General features: G+C 29.6%; 3 protein-coding genes across 6 annotated transcripts in view; all 3 read right to left on the bottom strand.

Annotated features, from left to right (window-relative positions):
* Nucleotides 1–616: 616 nt before the first annotated feature.
* LOC116851898 (aminopeptidase N-like) lies at nt 617–8,801 on the bottom strand. 4 transcript variants are annotated; one of them, XM_032831794.1, is made up of 12 exons: nt 8,482–8,801; nt 6,563–7,083; nt 5,661–6,134; nt 4,971–5,157; nt 4,612–4,771; nt 4,446–4,527; nt 3,565–3,899; nt 2,455–2,729; nt 2,058–2,251; nt 1,388–1,690; nt 1,216–1,294; nt 617–1,023 (listed from the first exon to the last, which is right to left on the bottom strand). In XM_032831794.1, exons 2-12 carry the CDS (start codon nt 7,066–7,068, stop codon nt 880–882), a joined length of 2,739 nt encoding a protein of 912 aa, XP_032687685.1. In that variant the 5' UTR covers nt 7,069–7,083; nt 8,482–8,801; the 3' UTR covers nt 617–879. The 4 variants fall into 4 exon arrangements, with proteins under 4 accessions (XP_032687685.1, XP_032687684.1, XP_032687687.1 ...); XM_032831793.1 differs by lacking the exon at nt 8,482–8,801 and adding an exon at nt 7,701–8,140; XM_032831796.1 differs by lacking the exon at nt 8,482–8,801 and adding an exon at nt 7,971–8,136.
* A 2,090-nt stretch (nt 8,802–10,891) lies between these two features.
* LOC116851907 (thyrotropin-releasing hormone-degrading ectoenzyme-like) lies at nt 10,892–19,957 on the bottom strand. Its single transcript, XM_032831826.1, has 13 exons — nt 19,769–19,957; nt 19,088–19,379; nt 18,704–18,900; nt 17,814–18,287; nt 16,624–16,810; nt 16,208–16,367; nt 16,034–16,115; nt 15,308–15,642; nt 12,680–12,954; nt 12,294–12,481; nt 11,820–12,125; nt 11,645–11,723; nt 10,892–11,458 (listed from the first exon to the last, which is right to left on the bottom strand). Exons 2-13 carry the CDS (start codon nt 19,361–19,363, stop codon nt 11,318–11,320), a joined length of 2,700 nt encoding a protein of 899 aa, XP_032687717.1. The 5' UTR covers nt 19,364–19,379; nt 19,769–19,957; the 3' UTR covers nt 10,892–11,317.
* Nucleotides 19,958–21,124: 1,167 nt separating this feature from the next.
* The window catches only part of LOC116851918 (thyrotropin-releasing hormone-degrading ectoenzyme-like), an 11,127-nt gene continuing 9,494 nt past the window's right edge, over nt 21,125–22,757 (bottom strand). Inside the window, exons 12-14 of the mRNA XM_032831848.1 lie at nt 22,076–22,378; nt 21,911–21,983; nt 21,125–21,732 (exon numbers count right to left, since the gene is read on the bottom strand). Coding sequence (XP_032687739.1) covers nt 21,580–21,732; nt 21,911–21,983; nt 22,076–22,378 — 529 coding nt within the window. The 3' untranslated portion in view covers nt 21,125–21,579. The remainder of the gene's footprint in view (nt 21,733–21,910; nt 21,984–22,075; nt 22,379–22,757) is intronic.

The following is a 22,757-nucleotide window of genomic DNA, read 5'->3' as shown; positions in this document are numbered from 1 at the left end:
ATATATATATATATATATATATATATATATATATATATATATATTCCTTCGAAAGTAAACAATTTAATCAAACATATTTTTGGAAAGTAAAAGCCAAACGCTAATGTTCGAGAAAACGTTTTACTAAATGTTACATAATAATATTTAATAGGGTAAACGCAAGTGTCGGATAGACTTTCCAGATCTTCTATTAAGTACGCGATGAATCAATTTTCTGTGTCAAATCGATCTCGTATCTCAATTTTTAAAATAAATTTTAATTAACCTCCATAATATTACACCAAGATTACCCATTTTTTTATAATTCATAGTTACGAGAAATATCGTCTCAGTGAGAAGTCCTAGACCTTTCCACTAGCAGGCGGGATGCCGTAACGAAAGCATATGTAACGACTCAAGAGAGTCAACGTTTTCGCGGAGTGAAGGCCGTTTAACAATTGACTTGAGTCTTTCGCGTCATTGCCAACATTTGACGGGACTATTTTGTTCACCCTCATTTTTACGGATTACTATAAAATAAACGTTTAATGGTATAAAGGCGAGTACCATGACAAAATGTTCTAAGATACTGTAAGTAATGCAGTTCAGAATGCCACAAGAATAAGAACAACGAAGAGTTGTTGCATAAGAATTTATTAAATAATGAAAACAAAAAACAACAATTTGAATACAATGTACATAAATAACTCTACGATTACGAAGTATGTATGTATCAGTTCTTTCTTTAATAGAAATCTCGTTTATTCATTAATATATTTATTCAGTTTATTTTTCGGCAACGCATTTTTAAATGATAAATGCAATTGTATGACAATTATTTTGATTGTATTGCATCATGTGGATTTGTTCACTGCCCCGGGAAACCATAATAATGACCTCTTAACGTATTTTAAAACCGATATGAAACATTTGAAACTTGCTCAGAACATTTCTTAGGTATTTCTTCCACTGGGAAATTAATATGTCGAATGCTTTGAATATATCATCCGTAATCCAAGTGCTTTTACTTGCTAATTCTTGTACCTAGAATAGTTAATTGGATATTTAAATCGTTACAACTCTGACGACATGACCATAATAGGCTACAATATAAATATCTGTTTTAATAAACAAAACAACTTAATTTACGCAATGTACATAGAGAAATACACTGTGATTAAAGAAAATTATATTTGTGTGGGACAAATAATTTAAGGAATTTTACATAAAAGTTACCATGTCGAGATCATCCAACGAATACACGTTCATAATTATATCACTTAATAGAATGCCAGGAGGGAAATCTTGCGGAAACCTGTAAAATTGTAAAACATACGATTTAACTTTTATAGATATTGCTATATTATTTATGTATAAATAATATACACTCGACATGGAAAAGAAATACCTGACTTGTATTCTTTCGTAATTGTCAATAACAAAACGTAGCACAGTGCTTCTCCTAACATGTTTTTTCACAATATTACGACATATTGGACCCATAGATTGTTTTATTTCCGAGAAATGATCTGTCCGTAATATCAAAGTTAAATAATATATAATAATTGTTGTATTTTCTGTACATGACAAATAATTTAGAAGCTCCATGTTATTGTAAACCATACTTCTATTTAAAATATTTTTCCATACATTTAAATTTTCTAACTTTAATGCATCACAAAATACCCATTCCTTTGATACTGCTGGAACTCTGTGGAATAAAAAGAAATAAACGCTTGTGTGTGTGATTGTGTGCGTGTGTGTAAAGACAGTTTAGCATTCAATATTATTCCTTCTGCTGCAGTTCTAAGCAAATATACAATTAAATCGTAAAATCGTAAAGTCGTGGCTTATGAATCAATCGTAATGTTGGTAAAATTCACAAACCGTAACTTTATTGACAACTTCTAGTTAGTCGTAAGATATACGAGAAATAGTAGATATTTACGAGTTATCGTACGACATATAGTCTGCATAGAATTGCAGATCTGCTCATAAATTCTTACAATTTAACTATTTTCAGTTTTATAATTCATCATTAATATTAAAGGATGTGTTGTTAAATTCATAAGAATTACTTGTGTGTTTCATCCTGAATATTTATATAATTCATTAAACGGTCTAATGCGGCACCTCGACACGCCGAATGACCAAATTTACAGGCCCATTTTCGTATTAAATATCTCAACGATATCCTCATGATATCATCCTCTGAATTGTCTTCGAATCCTACTATAGTAGATACTCCATCTAGGATTTCCAAAAAGTGTCTCTAAGAAGCGTACGTTATATAATGTTAATAATGTCAAATCACGTCGTTAGTTAAGCAGATGTTGTCTTTGTACGAGTTGGTACAACATTGCGAAATTCTTTTAGATTTATCAATTAATTAATTAGTCATACTATGACTTCTTATTTCTTTTAGACAATTGTGTTCAGATAATAAGTATTATCTATAAAATTTCTTTTACTCACCTTGATACGATTACTTTCAGAGAATTGAAAGTATATTGACATATACGACAAAATATTAAACATAGGGTACCATCCTACAAAATCCGTGTCCAACTTTAGATGCCTAGTGATATTGACGAAGATATAAGTTTCCAATTGATTCTTTATTGTGAAATAATACGCATCATTTATGAGTTGGGCGCGGTTAATGGAAGGTATATGTGAGAAATTTTTCTTTTGTAAGTAAGTCGATATCATTAACCAGTTTCTGGTGTCGTAGTTAACACGATAGTATCCTAAAATGTGTAAAATATGTTTTATTAGATTAATATGTTGTTATTATTTTTATTAGATTATTAGTTATTGAATTAGTATATTTTTAGATTATTTTATAATTATTATTAACATATTAAATTTTGTTTGCATTTATCGAAAAATATATTTCATATGGATTATTTCACATCTACCTCAAATCTACATTTGTTTACGAGAAAAGCTTCAGTAGAAATAAACATATGTTTATGAGATTTATGAAACATTCAGAAACTTCAAAATATATAAAATATATAAAATATATAAAATATTTTACATAAGAGCCATTCATACGTAGATAGGACGCATTAAACTGGACGGAAAATATCTTCTACTATTTTTGCAAATAGCGGTTATTGATATGTATTTGCAATGTAGGTCACCCTAAAATTTCTGATAAAAATCTCTATTTGATATTTTCACTCCGAAACAAGAAACATCATGAAATATTTTTATAATTACTATAGCACACGTGCCATTTAACCAATTAAATGAGTTTATAATGTAATGTTGTCGACAGTTAAGTCGCGCGTGCACAATATATATAAAAAATTGTATTTAATTTGCACGATATAGAACATGTATAGATAACAATTAGAAAGCATTGGAGAATGAATATATTTTTTACGGTCGGTTATGTTCAGTGAATTTATTTCGTGGACGTTATTGCATAACTCCCCTGTTCAGTTTGAATTGTTCTATTTACATCTCAGTTTATTTCTTCAAATTATCAGATATCCTAATATGTGTGTATGTGTGTGTGCATACGTACATTTATACATATATTAGTACTTTAAATATATTAATATGTGCTCTTACCCAATTGTTCTGCGTTGACTATGAGAAAATCATCACTACTTATGGCAGTAATACGTTTCACTTTACCCCATTTAAGCCAAAGAACCTCCGAGATATTGTAGGACTCGTAACTAGATTCCGTAATGTAGTTAACAGGTATTATCCATTCGGGTTTACCCTCGATGAATGTAAGCGATGAAATACAATCTGCAGTCCACTTCTCATAATCACGTTGGATGAACAGTTCCGGGTGATGTTTTGCAGTTAACCAAGTATCTATAATGTCTTTTACAGTATAGCCACTTTCGAATCTTAGAGAATAAGCTTCTTCCAATATAGTCCACACGTCCTTTGTACTAACAAAGTAACAAACGTGGTATTTGTAAATATTTAGCTTTCACTGCTGACTTAATAAAGGAAGACATATCAAAACTGTATTATTTAACTATCCAACTGCTGACATTATTTAATATTTGTTCGTGAAATTACGTGTAATATGAAATTACAAATGCATTATTGTAATCAATTTAAAATATAGAAAGTTCCCATTTTTTGTATGTACTTCGTATAAATAATAACATAAGATGTAAGCTTAATTTACTGGAAAAGGAATACAAAGACTAATTGCTTAAAGTTAGCGTTAAACAGTATACGATTTCATGCATCGATATTCAAGCGTGTGTCCAACATGCTGTAAGCAATTTAGTTTATTAACTTCAGTTTCGTAAATCTCCCAATGCATGGCACGGAAATGCCTAGTAAATTGAGGTTCTCGTAATGTGCTCGTCTATATGCATGCTAGAAGGCATGAAATTTTGATATTGGGTGACGCCAGCTTCGTTAATTATCAAGGGAATTCTCAAATATAAAATCACATAGTTATGTTACTAGCCGTTACTAACCGTTCGTGTACATATTTCTTAATAGCCTCGATGAAAGTTTCAGTATTGTATAATTTGAACAGCATGCGAATTAGAGCGAAGGCTACATGCAAATGATAAAACGTATAATTAAATAAGTTAAGCATAATCGGATAAACACATAAATATTTATTCAGCCTTTCTTTACCTTTCTTATGATACAAGACAGGATAAAGTAATGCATCAATTCCACCGCTGTTCTTAGTCTTGCTTAAAATAGGTTTTCTCTCTAAAAACGTGTCACTATCTAGAGCGGGCTGAATAATTTTAACTACGAACAGTTCCATTGTTCGACGTTGTGTCGATACCTAGAAATAGTTTATCACTATCTGTTACCACTAATTATTATTACATGAAAGCTAATGTTCGAACTAACAAAATAAATAATCGTATTTTTGTCATTAATGTTATATGTTTTCAAGAATTTAAGTACTTTCAATTAACAAAAAAATACATTAATAACAAAAGCTTATCTGCAATTTGCTTATTCTTATGGCATAAAGTAACCTTGGTTGTGATATAATAGCCGAAGAATGATGAGAACATCTCGTTCAACCATACATAATCAACATTTGAATACTGGATGACAGCACCGAGGAACAATTGACGTGCCATTTCGTATGTTATTAACACCATAACATCAAGATACCGCCCGGGAAAATCTAAAGCTGCATCAAAAAAAATATCTCTTTCTCTGTAAATTGAATGAAAATACATTTAGCAAAAGTCATTACGACATACATACATCATACACACACATATATATATATATATATATATATATATATATATATATATATATATATATATAATTAAATGGACTTAAACAGAAATGGAATTTAAAAAAAAAATAGAAAAATGGAATTTGAACATTTAGGATAACATATCATACTTTACCCTACCAATTACACGTTACAAGTAGTAAATTATATTTATAGTTTGCTCATATTATATATATTTAAAAACATTTTTACACACTGCTCCGTGGCAATGTGTATCTATTTGTTTTATACAAAGTGTATTAACATTACTATTGCCTAATAATAGTATTAATATGTAATAGCATGTCTTTATACGACGTACTAAACTTGGATTCAGATATATGCATGTTATCGAATTTCAGGGTGTTAAGAATACCTTGTTAATAGCTTATATAACAACATTTTTAATGTGATTATTTAATATAAATAAAAATACCTGTAAACAACAAGACCAGGCGCACCCATTGACTTCATGGGACTATTTGGAAGTACAACATGGTTAATTTTTGGAGAGATGAACGAAGAGTTTATTTTCATGTTAATAAAAATATAACATGTTGCATTTTCTGCCATTTCTAGCAAGTAAGTGAATCTTTTACCCGCGTCTATTTTATGCCACATATAATGGATATCGCGTTTATCAAAATCCATCGTGATATCACCGACTATCAAAAATGCTATCAGATGAGTGGGCATTAAAATTAATTCTTTGAACTGTATGAATTTTATCCCAAATGTTGTAAGCGCTGGATCCACATAGGAAGAATATATTTCGGACATTGTTGAAAGAACTGTGTAATCTGTAGGAAACTGGACGGAGATGTTGTAAGTTGCTTTTACTCTCGGATCGTCCCAGCATGGAAAGAATCCTCGTATCGCATGCGGTGTGTAGAGATTCGTGAGCAACCATCTATTGTATTGCAAAATAAAATATTTGATAAGGATAAATGTTTTACTGGTGTGTAACTGATCTAACCAGTGTACATATGCAAGACTGATGTTAATATGGTGTTTCATTATAGATGCGTGTTTCTATCGTTTTAACTATTAGATATTTCATATAAAGTTTTCAAGTTTGTAGTATTATGCCGAAAAAAATTTGTAGCATTATTATATCAATCTGTACATTAAATATGTAATACTTGTTCTAATATCTATAATATCATATTTTTTCATTATATATATTACATACAAGATGTCTGTTATTTCGCTATGCAACCGCTATGTACGGGCATAACGGATTAAAGAAGTGAGAAAATTACGCGTACAAAAGACGTTAATATGTTATCGTTAAATACATTGTAATATATAATTAAAAATATCTCATGTTTTACTCACTTTTGATTTTGGCTAGTCCAAGTAGTTGGATAAAAGATATTCTGGATATCAAGATTTGTAATGGATCTATAAATTAGTGTTAAACGATATTTTCCTTTACTTAGTGTTTCGTTAAACTTCAAAAATAAAACATTCTTTCTGTCACAATATTGGTACTTGAAAAGTTTATAAGATATACGTCCCAGTTCAGTCTTTAAAAATGAATCAAACATCGTAATATTCGTGGCGTATGAAAGAAAAGTATCGTAGCCGCGTGTCATCGTTACTGCATGTAAGCTTATGTTTGACATTGGTTTCTTGATGTCAATCAAGACATTCAGGATGCCTGACAATACTCTTTGACCTGGTCTCACTATGATTCTAACATCATATTTTATTGGCATTACTTCAGAGATGTTTAAATTCTCAGATACACGTGAGCAATCCGTTATATTTCTGGAAATATTTCCACAATCGACCGCGACGGTAAATATCAGAACGACTCCAAGAAATATTATCGACCTCATTTTCGTTTTCAATATCTGCACAAAAATAATTATCCTCTGTCTAAGTAAAATACTACGTAACGATATCGTTCGCTAGTTTGCCATTTTAGATAATAAGGAAGAAAGAAAATAGGAAAGCGTTTGAAGTTTTATATGTTAATCGATATATGTTAATGAGAGTAATATATCGGTGATATGTAATATTGCGTTATCTCCTCTGGCTAAACAAATAATTATCTCGCCGTTCTCCTAATATTGCAAAGTTAAAAATTAAGCTGATAGAAAAACTAAACAATATTATATATTTAAAAGGATTCCTTGAAAAATATTTTAGTAGAATAGAATACAGGAAAATGTTAGAGATATACTATAAGCGTTCTATCGATTACATGTTGTGATGTCGAAATAATGAAGTTTTAATTATTATCTATGTTATGTGCAATAAATATAATATCTCAGACGAAATGCAATAATTTCTCGTAAGAAATAATATAAAAATAATTAAAAAAGATACGTTGGAGTTAAAGTTAGTTAATTCTTAAGTATTATTTTGACAATTTTAATTCTGATTTTTAGCAGTGCTTACGAATTATAACCGTAGCGCAGATTGTGTAATTATATTCCAATTCACTCATGAATAATGCAATGCTTACTTGCGGTATTACAAAAGTATATTACGAAGTATATTGCGAATTAAAATGCAATTTTATGGCAGGAAGCATAAGTCACAGCTGTATTCTTTGATATGCTCGTTCCTTAGTTGTGAGATAATTATAAATTATATATGTTTGTCGATATTTACAAAAAGACTTCATTTTGTTGACATAATTATATTCTTAATGATTGCGCTGATAATATTATCAAGTGCTAGATAAAACGTTTGTTATTTCTGTTTCTTTCTAAATAATGTTGAGACAGCTTACTGTATAACTTAAAGTTTGAAAATGACGCTTATAGTTTTTCCTGCAAGACGCTCTGTTATGTTTGCCGAAAATTTGGGCTGATAAACATTTCTTCAATAATTTATTTACTAGGAAAAATAATTTGAATATGATATCTTTTTCCTTTTTGACGAATCACTTTAAACTAACAACAATATCTGTATCTTATATATTTATATATAAGAATTAAAGTAAACAAACTAAACTCCTACATAAAGAAAACATATATAAGAAACGTCGTCTGTCAATAAACACATGCACGCAAGTGATTTATGAAGGCAACTCATACAAAACATCTATTCGATATATAATTTATCTTAAAGAATTTGCAATTTTAACGTTAAAAATTTTTTTATATACGTGAGTTATCCAGATGAAGAGTGTTTGAAATATTTAAAACGTATTTAAGTAAAAATGCGATTGACAAATGCAACTAACAATATTGACATTAACAGTTGCAATAATTTGAAGAAGACTATTCAATAATTCTCACCTTCCTTAAGTTTCAATGTTTATTTCCTTTTATTTCCTTTAACTTGGTTCTTTTTCTTTATTTCTAATATTACTCTTTGTCATATTATATGAGATATCTCAAATGTACGTTTATGGTAGCCTAATTATAATTAACCAATAGTTAAGTTTTATACATTTGAAAATATTTTAATATATTTTTGGAATGTAAAATGCTTGTATAGAGTAAGATGTTTGTAAAATTACGGAAACAGTATGATTTATAGCATAATAATAACAACTATAAAAAGTACTTATATATATGATATCTTTTATCTTTTCGACGAATCACTTTAAACTAACAACAATATCTGTATCTTATATATTTATATATAAGAACTACAATAAACAAACTAAACTCCTATATAAGAAAAACATATATAAGAAACGCCGTCTGTCAAAAAACACATGCACGCAAGTGATTTACGAAAGCAACTCATACAAAACATCTATTCGATATATGATTTATCTTAAAAAATTTGCATTTCTAACGTTAAACATTTTTTTATATAAGTGAGTTATCCAGATGAAGAGTATTTCAAGTATTTAAAACGTATTAAAGTAAAAATGCGGTTGAGAAATGCATTTAACAATATTGACATTAACATTTGCAACAATTTTCAAAAACTAGTCAATAATTCTAACTTTCCTCAAGCATTAATATTTATTTCTTCTGTGTTCTCTAAACTCAGTTCCTTTAGTTTACTTTTAAAATTATTCTTTGTCAGATATATTATATGAAATATCTTAGATGTATCTTCATGGTAACCAAATTATCAGTTAAGTTTTGTACATTTGAAAACATTTTAATATATTTTTGAATCGTAAAATGTTTGTAAAATTACAGAAACAGTATGATTTATAGCATAATACTAACAATTACAAAGAATATGTTGGTTTAAAATGACAAAGAAGTACATAGTTTCCAATCTCTTGCTTTCCAACGTTCTCGCTTTCTCCATAATATAAATCTTTACTTCCTTTCTTTATATGTTCTTGCCAACACGTGAAATGAACGATGAGTTGTACTTACAGTTCGTTACATCGCGTGCATCTACTCATATATAATTTAAACTTGTCAAACTAGAGCAAAAACGTCCTATCTTATTTTCCAAACAGATACCATAATTTTTTAGATGTGAATTGTAGAAAATTGGCAAATTCGTGCGTTAAAACGACACTTCTTATATCTGTTTTCCATGATATATTTTCGTTATCATACTCAAATAATGTATAGTAATATCTTTCTTCTCAGAACAAGCCAAATGGTTTAAAAGCTTTTTATTTTCACGTTTTGTTTTTTCAAGAAAAATAGTGTGCCAAATCCTTAAGTTTACGCACAATGTGCACTCGAACAAAATATCCAATCTTCCAATATCGACAGAATTCTATGATTTATATGAAGAACAACTTGTAATGCATGTCCAGTCATTGATATGGATCTTGAGTTATTATTTCTTAAACATAATATGGCAGATATTACACAAACATATTACACAAATAAATGTGGGAGATATTACACAAATAAAAAATAGCGATTATTAAGACAATTGCAAATTTATTCTTGAATCCATATCGAATTTCTTAATAGCAGCATCTTAACGTCATCATAGCGTCATTCTATGAATATTTTTCGTATCCCATTTATTGAAAGTACATTTAGGATACGTGTAAAATGTGACCGAAAGATGTTACATATTAATTATATATATATATATATATATATATATATATATATATATATATATATATATATATATACCTCAAAAGTGCAGAATACGTGTAACATATAAAAGATATCAATAATAATCTTACATACATAGACTTTTAAAAATATACAACTTAAATTAAACCTATTTTTGACAAGTAAGAGCCGAATACTAACGGAAAAAATGTTTTACTAAATTTTGGAAGGATAATAATGTTTTATAGTGTAAACGCAAATGTCGATTAGGTTTTCTAGTCTCTTATAACGTACACGGCGAATAAACCTTCTACATCAAATTGACCTTGTATTCCAATTTTTAATATTAACATTAATTAACTATATAAAAATTGCCCATTTTTTTATTCATAATTATATTTGCGAAAAATACCATCTTAGTCAGGAGTCAAACCTGGACTTGCCGAGCGGAATACCATAACGAAAGCATATGTAACAACTTATGAGAGTCAACCTTATTGCTGAATGATGGCCTTTTAACAATTGTCTTGAATTATTCGCGCCATTGCCGATATTTAACGGGACTATTTTGTTCACTCCCATTACGGATCTCTACGAATTACTGCAAAAGAAACGTTCAATGGAATAAAGACAATGGCCATGACAAGATATTTTAAGACACTATAAGTAATACAGTTCAGAATGCCACAAGAATAGAAACAACAAAGAATTTGTGCAGAAGAGTTTATTAAACAATAATAACAAAAAACAATTTCAATACAATGTACATACATTGTCCTGAGGTTACGAAGGATGTATATACCAGTCCCTTTTTATAATAATTCTCGTTTATCTACTCATTATATAACTATTCGTTCTAAATAAATCTCCTTTAACATCTTAACGATCTAATGAACGATTATTCATCCATTACGTAAGCAGTAAAAAGATAAATCTTATTTTACGTTAAGTACAAGACTCATTTTAATGTTTTGGGAAGCTAGGTAGCACATATCACATTTTAGCATTCCTAATATTAAACATTGTTTATCATTTTGGAAATGCATTCTAAATGATAATTGTATGACGATTATTTCGATAATTTCACATAGTGTCAATTTGTTCAATAATTCGTAAAACCATAACGATAACAAAATCAGAAAATTTCACCATGAAACCTCCTAAACTTCAACAACACTTTCTTTAGATATGCTTTCCGATGGTTAACAAATATTTCCAATGGTTGACTAACATTGCCCGGTTTCCAAAAGGAACTGTTACGTCCAAATTCATGTACCTAGAACAGTTAATTATATATATAAATCGTTACTTTGTCAGTATGACAATAACGGATCACGACATAAACTTTTTTAATAAATAAAACAACTTAATCCACACAATGTATACAGAGAAGCGCAAAGTGGTTAAATAGAATTATAATGTGAGAAATAAAATTTAAGGAATTTTACAATGTAATGTTTACCGTGTCAAGGTCCTTCAACGAATACACATTCATATATATATCACTTAAGAAAGCGTCAACAGATAATTGCTCAGGAAATCTGCGAAATTGCAAATAATTAGATTTAACTTTAGTAGACACCACTACACACATTTCTCAAAGAAAAACAATCTACTTTCGTCACGAAAAATAATACCTGTTTATTATTGAACCATAATTGTTGATCACAAATTGTAACACATCATTTCTCTTAATATGATTTTTCACAATATTACGATACATTTGTCCCGTAAATTGTTGTATTTTGGAGAAACGAAATGTCCATGTAAGCATATCTAAGTAATGCAGGATGACCGTACTATTTTCAGGACATGATAAATACTCTATATACTTCTCCGTGTTAGTGTGATTCATAATTCTATATAGAAACAACGTCCAAAAATTTATATCTGCTGTCTTCAACCCATTACAAATCATCCAATCTTTCACGTTTGCCGGAATGCTGCGGAATATATGAAAAAAATAAATGCTTGTATATATAACGACAATTTAGCATTTGATATTATTTCTTGACCACTTTTAGACAAGAAACGATGTCGAATGGTACAGTTTATTCATATAATTCATCAAGTATATTGAGGGAATATGTGTAGATTACGAAAAGAATTACTTGTCTAGTTCATCATTGTCTAAATAAGTCAACAAACGAAAGCGTGCGGCATTTCGACACAGCCAGTGACCAAATTTACAAGACCATTTTCGAAGTAAATGTCTGAACGATTTCTTCATGGCATTATCCGATGGATTATCTTCGTACCCCAGTTTACCAATTACAGTTTGAATATCCAAAAAGTGTCCCTAAAAATCGTATGTTATGTTATATTAATATTTTTATTTTGTTATTTAAATAAACATCATCTTTGTGATTGATGATACAGCATGTGCGAAACTCTTTTAGATTTACATATTAATGTATTTATCATGTTTTCTCTTAGACAATCGTGTATATATGCTAACAGCTGATAAGTATTATCTATGAAATTCTTTTTTACTCACCTTTACAGATTTGCCCTCATCTAATTCAAGGTAAGTTGACATTTCTGAGAAAATATTAAACATAGGATACCATGCTATAAAATTTTGGTCCTCCTTTAGAAACTTAGTGACATTGGTAAAGATATAAGGTCCTGTATGATGCTGTATTGTGAAATAATACGCATCATTTAAGAGTTGAGCGCGGGTAATGGGAGGTATGTGTGAGAAATTATACTTTTGCAAGTAAGTCGATATCAGTAGCCAGTTCCTCCTATCGTAATTAACACGATAGTAACCTGCCGTAAAATTAATTTTATTAAATTATGTTTTTTTATTTTTTTATTATTTTATTATTGATCAGATTATTACATTTTATTAGATTATTTTATTGTTATTATTAATGTATTGAAAACTTTTAATTGCACATAACGAGAAAAGATTATTCCACTTCTATCTCAAATATAGATGGGTTTCGTGAAAAACGTCAATAAAAATGTTTATCTTTTTATGGGATTTATGGGACAATTGGACATTTCAAAATATACAAAATATTTGATACAAAATGCGAGCAGGCAGAGCGCACTAAACTGAACTGAAAAATGTCCAATACTATTCTATAAATAGCGAGAGTTAACATATTCCTTGCCTCGTAGGTCACCGTAAAATTACTGATCAAGTCGGTTGATATTTTTACTTCCAAACAAAACGTTATTGTAAAATGCTGTTATAATTGCTACACAATATACGTGCTATTTAACAAATAAAATGTGTTTCTTAATGTAACATTGTCAAACGCCGATAAGTCACGCGCGTGCGTGACAACCTGTATGAAAAGTATATTTCAGTGATTCGATGCAGAGCATATATAAATAACAATTAGAATACATTGAAGAATGATTATATTTTATGCGGTGAAAGAAGTTTTTTAGAGACATTTTTTATGGACATCATTACATAATTTCTCTGGTAATTATCAACTATAACGGAGCACCCTCCAATGACTTCCACCTTGATATATATTATCAAGGACATTGTCCTGAGTGACAATCAAAAGGTTTTAGCCGGCGCTCATTGGTTGTTAAAAAATTATTAGCAAAAAAGTTGCATGTATGTAATGAATGTAATTTTACACCGTATATAAATAAAAAATCGAATTTGTAACTTAAGAGGATGCCTACACACACACACACACACAATCGCACACACAGCGCCTAAACGCGCGCTCGCCCGCCCGCCCGGGCGGACTCGCGGTGTGTGCATGTATTCCTATTATATATGCATGATTGTTATAATTTTGCAAAAATTTATAAAATGAATGTAATTTTTCAACATCCTATATACAAAACATTTGAATTTGTAAATTAAGAAGATGTTTACTACACATACACTGAGAGAAGAATTTAGTAAATATTATCAAAATTTGATTACTATTACTAAATGATAGACGTAAATATAGCGGGTCAAAGCTATGGCAATATTTATTAATTAATTTAGTTCTGTAAAATAAATTATTTATTTGACAGAAGTGAAATTTATTTGCTTCCAGAATATATTTGATAAATAAAACTTATTGAATAGTTGAGCAAAATAAGCGATTTTGTAATAGTTACAAAATTTTTGATAGGTTCAACCAACTATCTATAATAATAGATATTGAAACGATGTAATAGCTGCAAATGAATGAATTTTTCGTTGTGCTGCAACAAAACATACTTATACTGGTAACAAAATAGAACTCGTACCTACTGAATTTTTTATTATATGGGATATAACGATTTCATAACAATTATCAAATATCTGTTCATAACTGTAATATATTTCATATTAAATATTTAACATTAAGTAACTATTACTAAATTATTTAATTGATGTTACTGTGAATGCAATTACGTCATACTCCCGACCTATTAAATATTTGGTAATTATTATCATATTTAGTATTAGTTACTAAGGATTCAATGAATTTCTATAACTAAATGCAGTTTGTTATAGTTACCAGTCTTTTCTCTCAGTGTACATAACTTATAATATCTTTTTTTTTAGTAAGTACTGCAATCTCGAACGATTAGCGGGGGGCTGAGCCCCCGCACTCCCCCCCCCCCTCAACAACTAACTTAACCCAACCTATCGTCACATTAAGCGTCAGTCATTGTTTATTAAAGTGTTCAACTTTTATGTTAATGTGACGATAGGTTGGGTTAGGTTAGTTTTGAGGGGCGCAGCCCCCCGCTAGTTGTTCGATATTGCAGTTATTATTCGATATTGCTCGTTAACGGTACACAGTATCGGAAAACTGTAATACATTTTTCAAACTTCTTTCATCAATAACTTTTTAAAAAACAATGAGCGCCGGCTAAAACCTTTTGATTGTCACTCAGGACAGTGTTCTTGATAATATATATCAAAGTGAAGGTCATTGCAGAGTGCTCCGTTATAGTCGATAATTACCATTTCTCTGTTCAGCGATCTGTTCTACTTGCATTTGAGCTGTTGCCTTAAATTATCAGACATTCTGATGCCCGTGCGTGTCTAAACACAACACACACATCACCCGCGCGCCCGTACTCACACGCACACATACATAGAAGTACATATACTCGTCATGAAAGGACAACATAATACATTAAACATATTGGTATATGCTCTTACCCGTTTGTTCTACGTTGAGTATGAGAAAATCATTATTTTTTATGTCTTTAATAACTTTCAATTTACCCCATTCGAGCCAAATAACTTCCGAAATATTGTAGGGCTTACGACTAGATGCCGTAATGTAATTAATAGGTATTATCCATGCGCGTTTATCCCCCGCTTTAGCACCCGTTGAAAAACAATTCGCAATCCGCTGATCATAATCACGTTTGATGTACAGTTCAGGACAGTATTCTTCTTTTAACCAAGTTTCCATAATTTCTTGTACCGAAAAGCCGCTTTCTTCGCTTAGTGAATGAGCTTGTTCCAATTCAAACCACACATCCCGTGAACTAATGAGGTAACAAACCCGGCATTTTTAAATATTTATTTTTCATGGCTTAATAAAGAAAGAACTGTATTATTTAATTGTCCAAGTACTGACATTATTTGGCATATGTCCATGAAACTACATATAATAAAGAATTACAGGTGTGTCAAAGAATAATCAGTTTAGAATTTAAAATATTTCAACGAAATGCTGCAAGCGGCATGCTGTAAGGAACTTAGTTTGCTTTGTGGATCTCTTATTGCACAGAGAGTTCTCCAGCAAATTGAGGTTCTTATAACGTGCCTGTCTATGTGCGTGTCAGAAAGCATAAAATTTCGATATTGGGTGATGCTAACTTTAAATAAATTCTTAAGGGAATTCTCAAAATAAGACTACATAATTATGTTACTAACCGTGACTGCACATAATTCCTAATGGCCTCTTTGAAAGTATTGGGATTGTAAAGTGTAAACATCATGCGAACTATAGCGAAAGCTATGTTGATGCAAATAATAAAACATATATATAATTAAACAAGTTAAACATAATCAGATAAACACACAAATATTTATTCAGCCTTTCTTCACCTTTCTTATGATAAAGAAGAGGATAAAATAATCCATCGATTCCATCGCTGTTCATAGCGTTGTGTATAATAGGTTCTGTGTCATAGTGCGAGTCACTATTTAGAGTGGACTGGATAATTTTGACTACGAACAGTTCCATTAATTCATCTGGTACCCATGTCTAGAAACGAAAGGTTGTTTATTGCCGCTATCTATTATCGCTATTTATCAACGTGATATCGAAGATAATATTTAAATAACAGAATAAATAAGCGTTATTTCGTCATTAATATGACATTAATGTGACATAATGTGTCATTAATGTGACATTTTTTACTAAGCGTTTAATTTTTTTGAAGAGCTAACTATATATTAACTGTATATATTAACAACGAAAGCTTATTTGTAATTTGCTAATTCAAATGACGTAAAGTAACCTGATCCATGATGTAATAGGTGTAGAATGATGCGAATACTTCGTTCAACATTACATAATAAGCGTCTGGCTCGGACGTGATAACATTGACGAATAATTGACGTGTCATTTCGTATGTTATTAACGTCGTAACATCAAGATTTCGACTAGGAAATTCTAAAGCTTCATCGAACGTAATATCTCTTTCCCTATAAATTCAAAGAAAGTACATTTTATGGAACGTTATTATGACATTAATATTATTATGACATTAATATATATGTAAATCGAAATATGTTCGCACAAACATATGTTTTATATATCCTTCCTCTTCCTACACTTCTCACTGCTTTTTTTGTCTATTACTCCGCTCTTTTTTGTTATAACGGTCTATTCTTAATATTATTTGTGGAAAAATAATCAACAATACAACATAATCGTCCCCATCTTTTCTGTGTAATAACATTTTAAAAACATCATACGTCTATATATTTTGTCCAATATGGACAAAACTATTATTCTACTTGTTAAAAAATATTAGAACTACCGGAGTTTCAGTATATCGTAACGTGTATGATGCAGACACCTAAATATTCGATATGTGTGCATTCTCGATATTTTAACGAATTTGTAATGCAATTATGTACAAATTCTGTAAACCAGTAATACGTTAGACTTTCCGAAAATAATGACTATTAATCGTCGCTGATAGAAACATACTGAAAGTACATTTAATTTAATTGAAATTTTTGGGGAAAAATTGAGAAATTAGAATGAAAGCAATTAGATTAATGTATTATGTATTATCCTGCCAATAATATTACATGGCGATAAATTCTCTCTTTATAATTTGGTTATAGTACATATATTCGAAAATATTTACACACAATAATCTGTAGCAATGTGTGCCAATTTGCTCTCTACAAGGAGTCTTTTTATTACGATTGCCTATTAACAGTATTGCATGTCTTTGTACGATGTACTCAACTTGGATTCGGATATATTCCAGTGAGAAATGACTCGTCGATCGACATCGAAATGACATCAAATCGATGTCGAAATCGTCAAATCAACGTCAATTTGACGCCTTTTCGACGTCGATCGACAAGTCATTTCTCACTGGGATGCGTGTTATCGAATTTCAGAGTGTTAAGAATATCTTGTGATGTTAACGGCTTATATAACAACATTTTTAACTTGATTATTGCATACCTGTAAACAACAAGTCCGGGTGCACCCATTGATTTCATAGGACTATTTGGAAGTACGACATGATTAATTTTACTAGGAAAATACACCGAGTCTATTCTCATGAACGTAAAAAAAAACGATGTCACTATTTTTGCCTTCTCTAGTATATAAGTAAATTTCTTATCCGTGTCTGTTTTGTGCCACATATAATGCATGTCGTGTTCAAAAGTATCCATCGTGATATCATTGGCTATCAAAAATGCTATCAAATGACTGGGCCTCTTGAAAAATTGGTACGTCACCATTTTTATGCCAAATTGCGTAATTAATCCATCTTTTATAAGATAAGGAGGCATTTCAGGTACGCTTGAAATAATAGTATAACCTGCAGGAGCCCGAACTGAGATGCTATAAGTTGCTTTTACTCTCGGATCGTCCCAGTGTGGAAATAATGATAGTAACGCGGTCAGCGTGTAGAGATTCGTGAACACCAAACTGTCATATTATCAGAAAGAATGTTCGATAAGGATAAATGTTTTGCTGTTTCAAGACTGGTCTAGTTAGCGCAAGACTGATATTGATGTAGTGTTTCATATTAAATGCATGTTTTTATCATTTTTATGTACTAAATACTTCATATAATGTTTTCAGCTTATAGTACTTATAGTCGAATAAATTTATAATATTATCAACAATAATTTCGAATTTTAGATATATGATATGCGTTTATTAATATTGTAGTAATTTGTACTATATGCAGGGTGTATGACAATTCGTTATGCAGCCGTGATATACAGATAGAACAAATCAAAATAATTAGAAAGATTTTTGTACACGAGAGTTTAATATGTTATCGTTATACATCTCTTATGTTTAAATATATAATTCAAAATATCTCATCCTTTACTTACTTTTTAGTCCGTAGAGTCCATTGATAAAAAAGTTTCTCCATATGTTGATTTAAAATAGATGTGTATGCTATTACAAGTCGATATAGTCCTTTACGTAGCTTTTTGTTAAACTCCAGAATTAAAACATTACTTCTCGCACAAAATTGGAAATCGTGCAAATTATAAGCTCTCCGATTAGCCTTTGCACTCTGATTAGCCTTTGGCAATGAAGCAAACGTCATAATTATTGTAAGAAGAAAATACTGCGGAAAATATTGACTAAAGGGATCTCGCCCTAATGACGTTGACATTGAGATATAAAACTTTTGGTATATTGCTTTGAAGGATGATATCTATATTATACGTAAAAAGTCAAAGTCATTGGAGAGAAATACATTTTTTTACCATCATATTGTCCATATAACCATATGTCGGTCCTGCGTGTAGGGATATGTTCCATGTTGCTCTCGTGATATTAATCAAAATTTCCACGTGTCCTGACAAAATTCTTAGACGTGGTCTTACTAGGATGTTAATATCAAATCTCATTGGCATTACATCATAGATGTATAAATTCTCAGGAACATATGAACAATCTACTATATCTCCAATGTAATCTTGTCCTTCAACTATCGGGACGATAAATTTCAAGATGACTCCAAGAAATATTACCAACCTCATTTTGGTCCCCAAATATCTGCACAAAAATATTTATTTCCTATCTGAATACAATAATACATACATACAAAATACACATGGCGACATTGTTCCCTAATTTAAAGTTTTAGTTAAAAAAATGCAAGAAGAAAAGAAAAACGTTTAGAGGATTTTAATGACCGATATCGGTTAAAAGAAGGAATCTTGTATATATATATATATATATATATATATATATATATATATATGTTTGTTGATATTTATAATACAGAAAAACTTAATAACTACTTACTAACTTACTAACATAATTGTACTCTTAACAAGTGAGCTGTTAATATTGTAGAGTGCTGGATAAAACATTCATTATGTCTATTCCTTAAAAGTATACTAATAATGTTGAGAAAATATACTGATAGTTGATTTACTTACTATATAACTTATTGTCTCAACATAACACATATAGTTTTTCCTGCTAGGTACGTTGTTACATATGTCGCATTTGCCCTAATAGATATTTCTTCAATAGTGAATGTCGTAATAAGAATAATTTGAGAATATCATATCCTTTTCTCTTTCGACGGATCGTTTCAAACTGACGACAATAACGGTATCTGATAAATTTATATGTAAAAACTAAGATAAACAAACTAAACTATTATCGTTATATATAGGAAATGTCCTCTATCAGTAAACACATGCGCGCAATCTACGAAAGTAATATATACAAACATCTTTTCCGATAAATGATTTATTTCGGGAAATTTGCACTTTCAACGGTAAACATTCTTTTATACACATGAATTATCTAGATAATATATGTAAAGAGAAAATATTTGAATAAAAATATGATTGACTAATGCATTAACAATATTGATAGCAACAGTTACAAAGTTTTTTAAAAATGTGTCATAACTCTAACTTTCGTCAAGCTTTATTTTCTTTTGTTTCCTATAAGCTTGTTTGATTTTGTTCATTTCAAATATTAGTCTTTATCAAATATATATTATATTATATATATTATATTATATGAACATTTCAAATATATACACTCATAATATCCATCATCATAAACCAGATTATCAAACAAGTTTTGTATATATTTGAAAATATTTATATATATTTTTAGATTGTGATATGCTTGTATAGAATATATAAAACGTTTGTAAAATTACAGAAACAATGTAATTTATAATGACAATAACAAAGAAACTATTGTAGCTTTTAAATAAGAAAGAAGTACATGGATACTAATCTTTTGCTTTCTGACGTTCTCGCTTCCTTCGTAAAATATATTTTTATTTATTTTTTTATAACTCTTTTCTAACACATAAAATAAAGAACAACTCGTATTTACAACGTGTTTGGCACAACATATACATCTACTCATATGTACAGATGAAATTTGTCAAACCAAAGGAAAAATCGTATGTAATTTATATTTACTTTATGATCTTATGATTTATGATTTTTACTTTTTATATCTTTGCCTATTATTTTGTATGAGTGAAACAGATCATTGAATTCATTAATAATAAATAATTTTACCTCAGTTTACATGATAATAATACATTATTATATAAATACTTATTCTTAATTATAATAATAATAAAGCAAATTAACGTACATAAGAACGTTTACGATGACTGAATAAAAGAAATTTAAGAGATTTATAAATTTATCATTTAAGGGATGAGTATAAATGTCTCAAGAATTTGACATTAAAATTTAAGATGCTGCAAATAATGCCAACTAGGAACAAGCATAATACTAGCAAAAACAAACAAATCTAAGAGCTGTTGCAGAAAAATTTATTAAATAATAATAACAAAAAAACATTTTCAGTACAATGTAAATACATAGTTCTGTAGTTACGAAACATGTATGTACTAGTCTTTTTTACTATAATTTTAATTTATCCACTAATATATCTACTCATTCTAAATAAATCTCCTTCAACATATCTAATAAACAATTATTCATCCACTATGTAATAGTAAAAGGTAAATAGTAAAATAATCAATCTTATTTTAAGTCAGATACAAGACTCATCTAAATGCTCAGTGTTATAGGAAGCCAGGTACTATATACTACAGTTTCGTATTCTTAGTTTTAAAAATTATTTGCCATTTTGGAAGCTCGTTCTTAATTACTGCAATTGTATGGTGATTATTTTGATCACTCTATATAATATTGATTTGATCCGGGAGATTATAAACTCGATCTCATTTAAACATTTTCAGTTATTTTAAGTTATGAAACATTTTAAACTTGTACAGAACGTCTATTAGATATCTTTTCTGGTGACTAATCAACAAGTTGATTGATTCCAGTAATTGTACAAGAATTGAAATTCCCATATTCGGGAAGTATAAACTGGTAGCAAACTCTTGTATCTGTAACAGTTAAGATAATACAACTCTGTCGACAATTACAGCTCAAAACAAAAATATCTTTTTAAGTAAATAAAACAACTTAATTTACACAGTATGCACAGAATAGTACAAAGTGGTTAAATAAAATCATAATTGCGAATAATAAATAATTTAAAGAATTTTAAATTGTAAAATTTACCATGTCGAGATGGTCTAACGAATACACATTCATAATCATATCACTTAGTAAAATACCAGGAGGGAAATCAAACCTGTAAAATTGCAAGAAATTAGATTTAACTTTAGTAGACACTCTCACATTTTCAAAGGAGAAACAACCTACTTTCATCATGAAAAATAATACCTTCTTACTATTGCACTATAATTGTCGATCACAAATCGTAACACAATAATTTTCCTAATATGATTTTTCACAATCTTACGACATATTGGTTCCATAGATTGTTCTAGTTTGGAGAAATAATTTGACCGTAGCATCAAAGTTAAATATTCCAAGATGATGGAACTATTTTCGGTACATGACAAATATTCTAGGAGCTCCATATTATTGTAATGTATACTTTTATTCAAAATGTTTTTCCATACATTTAAATCGTCCAATTTCAACCCATCACAAAGTATCCATTCTTTTGAAATTGCCGGAATTCTGCGGAATATGCAAAAGAAATAAATGCTTATGTAAGTGTAAGGAAACTTTAGCATTTGATTATTTGTTGGTCATAATTAGCGAAAAAATGATGTCGAATATATCACAGTTTCACACATACTTCGTCAAATGTATTGGTGGAAAATGGATTAGAGTAAACTTGGATAAGATGGCCATACTTTTTTAAAATGCAAAAAAATATATTTTTTATTGTTATTTTTTAATAACATTTGACACATTATTTCACTGAAGTCTAGAGTACATAATATCATCAGAGTTAAAAGGAAAATCAGTAAAATTATATACAACAAAAATATCAAAACATGAGCATTGGTCATCCTAAATTTTTTTAGATAAGATGGCCATAAAGGAATAGATG

The sequence above is a fragment of the Odontomachus brunneus genome, unplaced genomic scaffold (genome assembly GCF_010583005.1).
Source record: "Odontomachus brunneus isolate Ranch 3 - 2012 unplaced genomic scaffold, Obru_v1 Obru_scaffold_196, whole genome shotgun sequence".
Lineage (NCBI taxonomy): Eukaryota > Metazoa > Arthropoda > Insecta > Hymenoptera > Formicidae > Odontomachus > Odontomachus brunneus.
The sequence above is the reverse complement of the archived record's forward strand: the minus strand, read 5'-3'. Positions and strand labels throughout refer to the sequence as shown.

Coding starts and splice junctions, on each gene's coding strand:
- LOC116851898 (XM_032831794.1), bottom strand. CDS start 7,068: ATGAGGTCGATAATATTTCTTGGAGTCGTTCTGATATTTACCGTCGCG. Junction 3,900..4,445: donor AAGAAATATGTACACGAACG/GTTAGTAACGGC, acceptor TTACTTTGTTAG/TACAAAGGACGTGTGGACTA. Junction 1,295..1,387: donor TACGAAAGAATACAAGTCAG/GTATTTCTTTTC, acceptor ACAATTTTACAG/GTTTCCGCAAGATTTCCCTC.
- LOC116851907 (XM_032831826.1), bottom strand. CDS start 19,363: ATGAGGTTGGTAATATTTCTTGGAGTCATCTTGAAATTTATCGTCCCG. Junction 18,901..19,087: donor GTTATATGGACAATATGATG/GTAAAAAAATGT, acceptor TCATTGCCAAAG/GCTAATCAGAGTGCAAAGGC. Junction 12,126..12,293: donor GACAATGATGAACTAGACAA/GTAATTCTTTTC, acceptor TATATTCCGCAG/CATTCCGGCAAACGTGAAAG.